The following is a 13,906-nucleotide window of genomic DNA, read 5'->3' as shown; positions in this document are numbered from 1 at the left end:
CTATTGTCTAGCACTCCAACATATTGTATGTGATAAGAGATGTCCCGCCCCTTAGCCTAACAGCTAACCAATCAGAACAGACTGGGCTCTGGTTTCAGACAGAGGGTGAAAACAGGTGCTGCAGCACAGGCAGGATGAGAAAAATAAAGAGCTTTTTCAACATTAAAGCATGGAGACATGTATCAGTAGAGAAACTAAATACAAATATAAACCTGAAAAGTATCATAATATGGCCCCTTTAAGACAATACTTTTCTCTGAGATTTATGTTTAAATTTGCAAAAATAACATTTGGTGAATTTAGGAGAAATCTACAGAAGCAAAAATACTAATATAGTAAAAATCAACACATACATGTTTATCTGGATGATTTTAATGGTCTAAAAGAAAACAAGTCATGGTAGCAAAATAGCAAACAAAACTTAAAATTAACTAGCATATTTATTTACCTTGATTTTCTTAGTGTTAGAAAAAAGAGTGAGTCTTTAGGAGAACAAACTAAATATAGATATGGTTCCCAGCAGTCTGTTTACAAAGCAAAGACAGAACAACACTGCCCTCTAGAGTTTATTATTGGCTGTAACAACCAGCACAAAATAGTTGGACATCACAATGATCCCGGATTTAGAAAGGAGTAATAGTTAACATGCTTTCACATAAAAACAAAGTCAGTGTTTTTAGTCCAACGATCACACTACGCTGTGTCAGATCTCTGTTGACATAGAAAGATCATTCTGTGCCCGAGTCTTGCCACAGCTTGGTTTAAATGGAAGTTTATACGGAAGTTAGCTTGTTGCAGTGACGGCAAAACAGTTAGAATCTAAGGCCCTTTCTCTGATGGGGTAACCCCCAAATTAGTCCATAATACCAAATAGGACGTTTTAGAAGTAAAATCTGGGTTTTCGGTATGTTTTCAGTTACAGATATCCACACCTCAAAGAATCAAAAACAGTCAAGATGAGAAATGGAAATGAAAATGGTTCCCAACCTTTTTTGCCTAATGACCTGTGAAAATATAACAATATCTGTTCGGGATGTCACGTCAGCAAATATCCTGACGATTGATTAGGTACTTAGGTAATTTCTTATCATAAATGGCCTAATCTTTTGATGTTTTGGACTCTGGACCTGACGTTGTCACATTAGTTATTATAGTCTTTTTTTAAACAATTCATCGAAGAAATAATCATTAAATTCAGCCCTTGTAACTATTAAATAATGTTTAAGATTCCAGAGGAGTTGACTCTGTACCATAACAATAGAATAGGACTAGAATGGTCATGTCAAGTCCACTGGTAGGATGGTCAGTAGAGATGGCAAATCCGGATCATTTTATGGACTCGGAGTCTTCTGAGTCAATCATTGAAGAGATCCGGATCATACGAGTCATTTGAGTCATTTGAGTCATATGAGTCAGCATGACCAAGACCGTAGAAATCCTACCGGTGAAACCGAAAAGTTGTTGCATTTAACCAGCATATTAAACTAACGTTACATTAACCTCCGCTACACAGTGTCTTTTGCTTTAATAAAACATGTGTGTGTGTGTGCATTTTAAAAAATAAGTGTTTTGCATTATATGTATATAGTTATTTTAATGTTCCTGTACTTAAGCTAATTTTGCACAATTGTGTTTTCATTTAATAATAATAATAATAATAATAATAATAATTGTATAATTACATTTTATATATTCTAACTGTTTTGCAATTTTCTATCATTTGTTTCTTTTTGTGTGCCATGTTCAAAATAAACGAGTTTCCAAGTAAGATCCTTATTGGAAATGCAGATAGTATTACAGGAGACTGTTGCACAACATGACCATTTTGTTAGAAGTCTACACTGAAACTTAATTTAGAGCCGGAAAAATCGCGGGATCCGTGAATCCAGGTCAATGATCGAGAGAGACCAGTAGCCTACGAGGACTCAGAGCCGTAACTTATAGCAGGCAGCAGATCCAGAGATCCAGCAGACTCGTCCCCATGCACGAATCTACAGCAGACTCGTCCCCATGCACGAATCTACAGCAGACTCAGCCCCTCCTCCGGCTCGCACGGCTCCCGCGAGTCCCACGGCTCCCGCGAGTCCCACGGCTCCCTCGACGAGTCGCAGCAGACTCAGAGATTTGCGGACTCACGGCTCACTCACGGCTCACGGCTCACTCACGGCTCACGGCTCACTCACGGCTCCCGCGAGTCCATCGACTCACGGCTCACTCACGGCTCACGGGACTCTCGCGGGAGCCGGAGGAGGGGCTGAATTTGCTGTTGATTCGTGCATGGCGACGAGTCTGCTGGATCTCTGGATACAACAACGTTGTAATGTGATTGTACACGTTATAAAGAGAGTAAAGAGTGACGCAATTTATAGTTTTAATTGTTACGTCACATCAGGTGTAGGACTCAAAGGACTCGGGTTAATCGAGAGGGAGACTCGTCACGACCGGCTCATTACTAGGATCCGGGTTAATGATCCGGATGAATCATGACTCGCCCATCTCTAATGGTCAGTGCGAGGGCCTGTTTTTGCAACAAACTAACTTCCGTATAAACTTCCATATAAACAAAAGTGTGGCAAGGTGCAGACTCACTGAACTGAGGTTGTGCAGTAATGATGACTACACAACTAGAGCTTGGAATAGTACAATATAAAGTATAGAGAGTTAAAGTAAATGAGTCCAATACAACAACAAATGTATCATTGACACACCCTTATCACAGGAAGGCACATTGATATCCCCAGATGTGTGATAACTTTGTTCTTTTAATTGATTAGCTAGCTAGTAATTTAACAATGCTTTAATGTTATGTTTGTTACAGAAGAAGAGCTGAACAGAACAGCAGGCCTGTGTCCATCAGGTTTAACATTCCTTCCACCTCAATACCTTTCCCTCCAGAGAAGGCAAAGCTAACTAGCCAGTCTTCCTAACAATCGCCATCATTTGTTCTACTCAAATGAACTGGGAAAACAGTTACATGTGCGTTTCCTCATATTTCTATGATCTGTACAGTATTTCACAAGACAAAAAAACCCTTAAAGAAGTTTTAGTAAGATCAATTCTGTAGCAGTCTTTCTCACCCTGCTAATTCTCTCCTTAGATTGTATCTTGTGATCCATTTAAGGGGTCCGTCTCCCTACTACTGTATGTTAGGAACCTGTATACTGAGAGTCAATGTGACCCAATATAAAAACTGCTTAAATATGGCTGTATGTTTTAACTTCTTCTCAATAACCTTTGTCCTCTGAGATACATTGAGTGAAGATAAATTGTCACTGCTAACTTTGAGGTTTCACAATGCAAGAGTATTATAAAGATGATCCTAGCAGGCAGTTATACATTTGTTCAGCTTCCTCAGTTAAGCATGCTTGTCACTTGGAGAAAAACATCTTCCTCTCTGCACAAGCCTTCTTAAACCATGGCTGCCACATGAAGCATTGCCAAAGCTCATGGAGATGTCACTGTTAATGTTTATTTACTGAATGATGGAGGTGGTGGATCACTGAAAGACCCCTGCTTCAGAGGAGGCCAAAGTGGTGTAGATGGTGCTAGGAGGAGACACAGGATGTACAGAGATCTGGGTGAACTTGAGGGAGTAAGACGCCTTTCGGCCCAGCCTCCATTGAATCCCTCTCTTACGATCCGAGCGCCCCTTGGGTCTCATGTGGAAATATCTCCCATTTAGGTTGGTATCTCCGCAAGCGTTGTACCACCATCCACCTGGAAGAAGACAGAAATGACTTGTTGTTCAGCTAAAAGGTATTCATTACTGTGTACATATGCACCTGTGAGAGATGTACAGAGCCGTCAGATATTTTGTATCCTATATCTGTAATAGAGTGGTGCAGGGATGAGTCCTCAAACCCAGAAATGACTAAGCACTTTTCCCTCATCTTGAAGTAATGGTTTTTTGAACATGTTTGTGGTTAACAGCCAGAAATAAGGTCTATGGTTAGCATAAGCTTAACAAATGTTACCCCACACCACACGTGAATGGACAAAGCTTCTATGTGTCACCAAAATGGCAGATGTTAACAAGTGACAAAATAAACTTTCAAACGACACCACACCAAACACTAGCCGCCTTAAGCTTAGCGGTGGTGATGCGCAGCCATGCCACGTGATGTGTTTCGCTAATAGCCTAACGTTAGCTGTTTACTTCTGATTGCATTAAGCTTTAAAAAAGTGGTATAATTATGTGAAGATTATCACGCTGAACAAAATGTGGGTTTGCCACAGAACGTATTTTTCTGCAATATACCGAAATCCAATTGAAAAATCCAATTGCTTTCTGTCGAGTGAGCCCTTGCGATGCTAACTTCCAGGTCGGCCAAACTATGTCATTGCTGCACTACTATGTGTTACAGATTAGATAATATTAGATAGATTCTTTAGCTGTTTCTGTTAAAAAAATGTATTTGTATTCGGAGAGAACAACGCAAGTGGTCGTGGCTTATACAGGAAACTTAAATACACGTTAAACTGGGCAAATATTGTATTTCCAATCCTAATATTCATTGACAATGCAATCGTTCAAGCTTCAAATTGATTGATTGATTATAAAATGTAAACACATTCTTACTCTACTTTTTTATCTTGTCAAAAGTAAAAACATTTTATTTATTCAACACATATTTCCCCCCCATTCTAGATAGAAAGAAAAACAATTTTTACTGCATTATTTGTGCTTTTCAAATAACATATCCAGTTACATCCCTAGTACCTGTGTAGTCTTGGGCACAGTTGAAGCCCTGGAGGTTGTCATTGTCCCTGTCCTTGGTGGAGAACATCATGCCAGAGTGGTTGCTCATGGGGTCCGGCACCTCTCCAGACAGATGCGTGAGGTGAATGGTGTAGTTGCTCTCAGGACCATTAAGATTAAATCTGTATTCTATGAAGCGCCTGTCCTGTTTCCAGTCTTCCAGCTCGATGTGAAGGACGGAGTTTCCCTGAGCGGCCAGAGAGTGGATCTTTCTGAGACCGAGCCAAAACTCCCCTGTTAGAGAAACATCATTTAGCGGTCACAGCTGACATGATTTAACAAGCACCTTTGAGAAGTGATGCACACAAACGTGCAGAATATTTTCACTTATAGAGGTTGTAATGTTATAACCATGATATACGTCAAGTCATTTAAAATTTGGCAGATGAGAATGCATTTTCTAACTATAACATGGGTAATTAAAGTCTGGAGAACAGAGCTGTGTCTCTCACCTTGAAAATCTCCAAACCCATTTTCATACTTCTCCCAGATTTGATCGAAATTTACTGAGCCGTCGTTTCTTCGCTGGATGACTGTGGCTCCGTGATCTAAAATGGAAAAAAAGGGAAAAAACAATCACTACTATTAAAGTTCTATCTGTATTTGTTTTGTTAGTGGCTGAGTCTGCCTTTCAAGAACTGGATTTTTAATAATCTTTAAACATATTAGAACATTCACTTGACACAGTCCATGCATGGAACCCACTCTCTACACAGGTGCATTATACTGCTAATGAAAATCAAAATGTTCTACTGTTGCTTTAAATTAGGTTTACAACTTTAAGTAAAATATAAAATATAGATTGGTTGACTTAATAAAGACTAAACAAGGTATACAATATGAAAAAACTAGTCCTGTGCTCTGTTAAAGTTTAATATTTGTGTGTTGGTACAGTACCTTTGCTCATGTCACAAAAAGCCATAAAGGGCTCTGCTCCGGTGGGTCTGATGACATAGAGGCCACTGACTCGTTCCCCTCCGTTGAACAGGTCACTGCAGTCCAATGGAAGGTCTATTTTAATAAGGCCCACAAGTATAATGTTATAGTTAAAACTGCCCTGAATAAAGATTCGCTTTAAATCTGGAGCAGTGCACTTGTGACCAGACAGTCAGCAGTTCATATCAGCAATAAAACATGTGCAGGATAATTGATTGCTCAGTAAAAGCTGAAAATGTGTATCAGGCAGGCAGGTAGGTATGAAATCGGAAGCGAAAAACTTATGGTAATTGTCACATTACAATTCCAGAAATCGATGGAAAATGGCAAAAGTTTTGGGCCTGCAAAAAATAAAAGATGCCAGATCCTAATATCACTCGACAAATGTTTTATTTTCCTTACTCGTCATGCCGTTGTTAAAGTTTGAGGTCAAATAAGGGGTGAGTGTTGGTGCTTCATTGTTGTAGGTTTCAGGCATCCTCTCAATGGTCTCTTGGGCCAATGTGTTGACTGTAAACTGTGGAGAAATAATAAGCAAAAACATTAGCATCCTAATGCTGATCATGGTGAAATAATGTGGGTTCCATGTAAAGACTTTGGGTTGTTATTCTGCAAAATACGTTTTCTTTAGTGTTTAAGGTTAAAGAGTAACAACATCAATTTTGAGCTGTCAAGACGAAGGAAAGTGCAAATGAGTTATAACACTGAGGCATTGCCTCGGTTGTTAAAAATATGGACAGCTCCTTTATTATATCAGCTCCAAATTATATAGTACAGTACCAGGAAAAAGTCTTTCTACAAGCACATTAAATGCAATGCAATGAGGGTGACAGCTCATGTATCAAAAAGCTGGCAAAAAATGATCTTGTGTAGTTCACACAGCAACTAGCTGAAAGGCCATGAGATTAGAAATGCCTTTCCAATACTAATTAAGGGATTGTATGAAAATGATGGGGCTGGAGGAGGGGCGTATTTAATAATACAAAAATAAAAAGCTACCTTTCAAGCTACCGTTCCTTGAATGCAACACCCTCCAACAAAATATCTCAAAATAATATATTTAATATCCTAACAAAATGGCAAATATTGACCCACTCTAACATGTGCTAACGTACTAACCTTATATTCCATCTAATGAAAATATCCGATTACTCTATAGCCAGATATGTATGACATCCTAAATTACACATTGGAAACGTTTATCCCCGACAACTTTAAATATGAATGTGATAACTATAAAAAAAAATCTCTTACAATAAATCTCACAACGAAAGAAGGAAAGTGTGAGAAATGTTGAAAAGGCCACCCCAAAAGATATCACCCTAAGCAAAAAGGGGAACTAGACTCTCACCCACTTTAAATATAATCAATCCATTAAAAAACTGTTATCAGTTGTTATCACTTTTATTTTGAAGCTTCTAATATGACTAACAGGATGTAGGTATGAGCCATTGATTCCTCACTTACGCTATCTCCGCTATTTATTCAGCAAGGACAATGTTGGGACATTCTGGGATTTGAAAAGCTGCCAATTGGGATTTGCTGAATAAACACAAACAACCAAGAACATTTCTTTCACAATAGTAGTAGTAGTAGTAGTAGTAGTAGTAGTAGTAGTAGTAGTAGTAGTAGAAGTAGTAGTAGTAGTAGTAGTAGTAGTAGTAGTAGTAGTAGTAGTAGTAGTAGTAGTAGTAGTAGTAGTAGTAGTAGTAGTAGTAGTAGTAGTAGTAGTAGTAGTAGTAGTAATAGTAGTAGTAATAGTAGTAGTAGTAGTAGTAGTAGTAGTAGTAGTAGTAGTAGGCTAGTAGTAGTATTTCAATGATGACCTGACAGGAGGCAAAAGGCTTCCTGAGGGGATGGGGGTTGGGAGGAAGACAATAAAAAGACAGACTCCGGGCACTACAGAACCCAGGAGCCAACACAATGACACAGAGCAGAGATGAGCATAGCAGTTAAACATAACATCTCTAAAACAATACTGCTGTGGTTCAATCAGTCATTAAAATAATATAGAATATTCATCCATTCAATCATTCATTCATGCAGGAAGTATGATGGCAGTGTAGACAGGGGTCAGGCCGGGCTAGCCTGGTAGTGGCAGTTTTACCTAAATTAGCATTAGCATATGTATTTAGCGTACAAACTCCAGGATAAAATCCCTGGATTTTTTTCTCACATGGCTTACTTTTTCTACCCTTGTTATGATTTTCCCATTGTGTTGAATTATGATGGGTTTAGCACTTTTGCTAGATCATTCTCCAGCGTAGGCAGTGTAGAGCTGGGTCTGGCCGTGTTAGCCTGCAGTTTTTAACATGCGGTTCACATTGTGAATTGAAACAAAACTACTTAAGGTTTAAACGTTGCTTAAGCTAAAACTTTGTTACTTTTCCTAAAATGTGTATATTTATTTATTTTGGGGCATGGGGAATGAAGAGAAAAAAATATGAGCATTTTATGAGCATGGGATTTTGACCCCTCATATAAACATATGCATAATGCTGGGCTATACTTTGCGGCCACACGCCGTTGCAAAGCAACGCTTATTGATTAGGTCCTTTGATAAGCAGGCAGTGAAATAATTAACTAGAACTAGCTAGATCTGATAGATTTGGACATAAACGCGAGTGAAGTATAACCGGACGCGAGAGAGAGATCAGAGAGCAGATCAGCTGCTGCTGACGGAGAACACGCAGCTCTGCATTATCACAGCTCCGCCGCTGTGACGGACCGTTGAGTGGAGCAAAAATACAGTTAGACCTAACACACTTAGCTAGTTTATCTACTCTGGAACAAGCTAAACTAGTTATAAATATATTTATTCTTTACTGTCGGGTCACTTGTTACAGGTTCAGCGAGCTGCACGAGACTGACGGGCTGTCAGGAGAGGGAGACTGGGAGAGGAAAAGAGAGCACCCCGTTTATTTTCCCCATTTTATTATCCAGAATTACTGTAAACCTTTGAATAAAGTAGTTAATCTACTATTAGCAGTTTGTTTAAATGCATTACTTATGTTTTTTTTTTTCATTAACATAAAATAAATCTCACGTACCCCCTGCAGTACTCCAACGTACCCCTAGGGGTCCGCGTACCCCATGCATTTGAGAACCACTGCTTTAGATGACAACTGATAATAGCCATTTAATAGGCTGATAACAATTAAAAAAGGGTGTCCCTTTAACACCCTCTTCGCCAATAAAACATTTCCAACGGTCCCAAGCAGTTACCTTTTCCTCCAGAGTCTTGAGCTGAACCCTCTGGTGGTTGAGCTGATGGCTCTGCTCCCTCACAGCCTTCAGCAGCTCTGTGATGCTCCGCTCCTGGCTGTGGATCACCTCCTGAGCCCGGAAGAAAGGTGGAATCATGGGAGCCGTTATAGAATGGTGCTATTTATTGTTAATATCACATAAAATACTCCCTTCATACATTTGGAGAACAAATGCAAAAAAAAGCATGGGTAAGCAAAAAAACATGCTACTTAGAAGTGTTGTATCTTAACCCTTGTGTTGTCTTCTGATCACCTTTTGTCATTATGTGACTGTTTATAAAGCTTTTAGCATGAAACCATCATAAAAACTTGCTTATACCTTTTCAATCCAACTCATGGAATGTATGGTCAATAGACCTCATTTACACCTCATTTACACATACATAAAGTTTTGAGGTAAAAAATTGCAAATTTTTTGAATTATTCTGACAATAGTTTGGATAAAAGGGGCTTATCTTGATGGATTATAAGAGACTTATATGTCCAAGTTTATTTAGGAATCTGTTTGGAAGCTATTTCAGGTGCTTTAATGAAAGTAGGCTACATAATAACCAGATTGTATAAAGTTAGATTTAGAATTAGAAAAACCTTTAACCATGTCAAATGTGACCCGAGGACAGCAGGAAGATCTTACAGAAATATTTCCACTGCACCAGAAAGAAAAAGCCTTTCCAGCAGCGGTGGCTCACCCTGAGGCCGTTGATCTCTGCCACTTGTTCTCCTGTCAGCAGGCCGTGCGACAGGCTGCTCAGCCTCTCTTCCAGTCCCTCCACCTTGTCCTGCAGCCGGCTCTTCTCCTGCAGGATGTTGTCCACTTTGGAGTTGATCTCAACAGACAGGCCCTTGATCTCATCGTTGTTGGCTTTCAGCACCACCGTAGTTTTCTTCAGTTCCTCTTCTTCCTCTTTAATTTCATTGGCAAGCACTGAGAGCTGGTAAAACGAGCGGTCAAAGATGTTGATCTTCTGGAGGATGTCGTTTATCTGTCCTTTTGTCTTCTGAACAAACTCCCGCAGGCTCTGACCCAGCTGGAGGAGGCCGTTTGCCAGGAGACGCACATCGTCCAGAGCGGCAAAGCGGGAGCGGGTCTCCACCGGGGCCTCGGGTTCATCTGAGCCACAGAGGGCTGGGACAGAGGCAGCCGCCAGGACCAACAATACGTGAATAGGTGTAATTCTCATGTTGTGTGTCGTCGTGGTGGCGACATGTGTGTCGTGATGTTAGGCGGACAAATGGCAGCCCTCTCTCTCTGCTTTGACCGAACGAACAGTGAGGATACTGGGCTTTATACACTGTCTGGAATGTGGTCAATGATTAACTCTGATCAATATCTGCATGGATGATTCAGTTTCCTCCGGATATCAAAAGTTCAGCTCAAGCCAAATGTCAATAATTGGATTTAAAATGGTCATCAGTTTGATTAACCATGCAAATTTCATCAACGGAACATTGAACTTAAATTATTTGACAACTTTGAATGTTGTCAAATGTATCAAGCAGTACTGTAGTTTTCCTGCAATGTTCAACCTAGCTCTCATTTATTTTCTTAAAAGGGACTGTTTAGATGTTTTAAAGAGGAATTGTAATGGGTACTTATTTATAGTTGGTGTATTTGCTACAGTAGATGGCAGACTTTACAAAGTTTGATAGTAAATAGTACTGCTGTCGACCGAGGCAGATATTCAAGCAAGCACAAATCTATTTCAGTGACGCGTAAGGAACATCTTCAAAGCTTTAATTCGCTGTGAGACATCTTTTTGTGACAGAAAACTGAGAACAGTGAGTGCGCTCTTGAAAGCCGCCAGACTACATTGAAGAAAACTATAATTTGAACTCACAGAACACGGGGGTCTTTGTGTAACTTTGGGTGTTTCTGATTCACCAAAGACAATAACCAATGTTTGCTTCTCCAAACTGAGAACATGCCTCTCACATCTACTGAAGGTTATACAGTTATTAATGTTATACACATAAATATAGTACCTCATACATGTGTCAGTGTTTTCAACTGACCTGTAGTGACTTTTCCTGAGGTCACAGCTGTTCTCTGTTATTGTTGCATGGCTAGTTCATCATTCAAAGGAATCTGACAAAATGTAGGCTACATAAAGAAATTATTTACGAACATGACTTACAAGCTCATGGTTTTGCAATGTTGAAAGTTATTTTGTACACTGTAGGTGCTGTGCAAATATGGATTGTTTGCATAGACTGTATAGGAGAAGTGTACAGTCACCTTGACCTACCTTGTTAGTTTGGGACTAGTATTTTGGAAAAACTGAGGGCACTCAAACCGTTACACAGTGTTAGTGACGTTAGTATGAGGTATAATTAATATAATCAATAATAAGTGAATATTTAAGGTAGAGAACAAACTCATAAGGAAAATGTCTACAGAGGTAACAAATGAAGTGAGTTGAGGGGTCATTCTATACAATCTTGTTGTATTGGCAACCGGAGGAGCTGCACCCTGCTTGCCATTAGAAAGAATGCAGCTTGAAGCCACGTTGACAGTTGCTTTACTTTTGAGACTTGGAAGTTGTATTGTAAACACAAAGACAAAACTGCAACCTGATTCAACATGTAATTATTGCTTTACCTCTCTGCAGTTAAAACACCATCACCTGCATAAAGGTTGCAACTTTCATCATGACTCACAAGCAGTGGGAGTGTGAGGAGATATATTACTGCCAATCCTCACAGGGTGATGACCCATGTCCTACTCTGTTAAATGTTAACTACCCATATTAGGGTTTGGGTCGCATGAGCCCCGACAGTGTGTACACAGTAAACACAGCCCGCAACCCTGACTTCAGCACGGGGCCCTGTTCTCTGCAAGGGATATTTGTTGTGGCCAACATTCATGAATCATTTGACAGAGCAGCCCCAGCGGAGCTTCTAAGAGTAAGGGACGTACAGTGGAGGGGCCATGGGGGCGCAAGGGGAAGTGTGTGATGAACAGGAGAGGCCAGGAATAAAAAATGTACAGGGGTTGAAGCAGTGGTGTAGCCAGGAATTATTGTGTGGGTGGGCCTGGAGAAATGTAGGTGGGCCAGGGGGAGACTTATTAAGCGTGGGGTCTGAGCTGAAACTTCATTAATAATTTTTTTAATGCACTAATTGAACATAAGCATAAACTAGCAGTGCAAACGAAAACATAGGCACGGCAGCCTCAGAATGTGTGTAAAACTGACATCCACATGGATGGGTATCGTTAAGGTTTTAACGGTATGGCTACTACTTTTATCGATACCGCTTATCGATCCGGTGCTTTAACAGTAGCTACTTTTATCGTTTTTTTTGGAGAAAAAAATAAGGTAAACTAACTAAACAAATTGTGAACAAAACTAACATTGCTTTTTATTTTAATTAAATACATAATATTTCACATCAAAAGAAACAAGTGTTTTAACAAATCGTATTAAATAATCTGATGACAGAATTGTAAACAGAATAGCTGAAACTTTAACAAAATAAATAACTCTGTTTCCTCTAATCATTAACTCATGTTTGTATCATTGAGTTAACTCCGTGTGTTGCTGCTAGCATAACACCTGACGTGGAAACGTTACTCATGGATACAGAGCTACTAGAAAGACAGTCGAACCCGGTGCATTCCTCCGTCTGAATGTGGTGCACTTTTGCTAAATGTTTAGACAAATTGCTCGTGTTACCGCCCTTATATGCTAAACTCTTATTGCACTTTTGGTAACGAGCATTGTCCACCTCAAGACGGGTAACATTTAACCACACCTTGGAGCGCGTTCTCTCCGCCATCTCCTCCGTGTGTGTGTGTTGCTGCATGTAGCAGCTGCGTGTGTGTAAACTGCCCCGCCCCCTCAGGCAAGGGAGAGAGATTGGAATGGGAAAGATCGAAAATACTAAAAATAATCATAGACGCATTTTGCTGTCTATTGCATATTAGAAACGGAGTTGGCGACACTAAAACTGCAATATAATGTTTGTGTAGCAATAATATATGAGATATATTTTGTACATGTCTCCTCCAGTAGGCTACCGACCGATAACGTCGGAGCTTAATACCACGGTCTTTAATAATTCAGTCCCGTTTAATACCGGGGCTCGGTACCCATCCCTACACATGACTGGCTCGGCGGCCACAGGTTGTTTATCCTTGACAGTCACACTGTTTATCCTGCAGCTTCACTGAAAACAACATCCGGTTTCACTATGAGTGGTCGCATTTTCGAGAGCTCCCGCTTTGGCGGTTATTCCTCACGATTTTTTACATATTTCATCCTCCTGACAATATGGATTATGGACTCCTACCTCAACTCATCAATGAGGCAACATCACTTAGAGAAGGAGAGTAATGAAAGCGGGGATAAAATGAACCACAATGACTTTTACCTTCTCAACGGCTGGGAAAGGAAACACCTCGCTTTTGGAAGTGCAAGCATTCATGCATTATTAACTGCAAACCCGACGCGAAAGTACTTACCCCCGTCAGGCAAACTAGACCGAAGAAGTATGATCGTCTTGGTCTTATTGTTAGCGGGAGACATCCATCTGAATCCGGGCCCGGTGCAGACAAGAAGCCAGTCCTGCAGGCTCGAGGAGCTAGCATCTCAATTAGCATCAGAACTAGCATCTCTTCCGCTGCAACAAAAACTACGCGACGACAACAGAGACCGTGGAGACAGCGGAGACCAAGGAATAAACGGAGACTTCGAGATTTCCCCGGGGACGCCTTGGCAGATATACACGCATGAGGCAGTGACGAGAGGAAGAGAACCGAGATCCGAGGGAACAAATATCCGCCATGTTGTTAGCCACCCTGCTAGCATATCAACGGCTAAAGCTACAACGGAGCCTCCCTCCCCCCACCACCACCACACCCCCCCCCCCCCCCCCCACTCAAAATTGAAAGAAACAGACTAAGAAATGACGTAAGCTCAATGATCAAAACTGCCAAAAAGAATTT

The 13,906-nt window shown here is 40.4% G+C and overlaps 1 protein-coding gene across 1 annotated transcript; it reads right to left on the bottom strand.

Annotated features, from left to right (window-relative positions):
• Positions 1–2,744: 2,744 nt before the first annotated feature.
• LOC117545454 (angiopoietin-related protein 3-like) lies at positions 2,745–10,230 on the bottom strand. The gene is made up of 7 exons (XM_034215225.1): positions 9,651–10,230; positions 8,921–9,031; positions 6,098–6,212; positions 5,657–5,770; positions 5,212–5,307; positions 4,721–4,993; positions 2,745–3,717 (listed from the first exon to the last, which is right to left on the bottom strand). The coding sequence occupies exons 1-7, from the start codon at positions 10,140–10,142 to the stop codon at positions 3,497–3,499; spliced, it is 1,422 nt and encodes a 473-aa protein (XP_034071116.1). The 5' UTR covers positions 10,143–10,230; the 3' UTR covers positions 2,745–3,496.
• Positions 10,231–13,906: the final 3,676 nt, after the last annotated feature.

This window comes from Gymnodraco acuticeps, unplaced genomic scaffold (genome assembly GCF_902827175.1).
Source record: "Gymnodraco acuticeps unplaced genomic scaffold, fGymAcu1.1, whole genome shotgun sequence".
Lineage (NCBI taxonomy): Eukaryota > Metazoa > Chordata > Actinopteri > Perciformes > Bathydraconidae > Gymnodraco > Gymnodraco acuticeps.
This window is presented reverse-complemented; position numbering and strand designations above follow the sequence as displayed.

What these genes read in the sequence shown, in the direction of transcription:
- LOC117545454 (XM_034215225.1), bottom strand. Translation starts at nt 10,142, where the DNA reads ATGAGAATTACACCTATTCACGTATTGTTGGTCCTGGCGGCTGCCTCT. An exon ending in TCAAGACTCTGGAGGAAAAG is followed by an intron (nt 6,213 to 8,920) that starts GTAACTGCTTGG and finishes ATTTCTCCACAG; the next exon opens with TTTACAGTCAACACATTGGC. An exon ending in TTTTTGTGACATGAGCAAAG is followed by an intron (nt 5,308 to 5,656) that starts GTACTGTACCAA and finishes TTTCCATTTTAG; the next exon opens with ATCACGGAGCCACAGTCATC.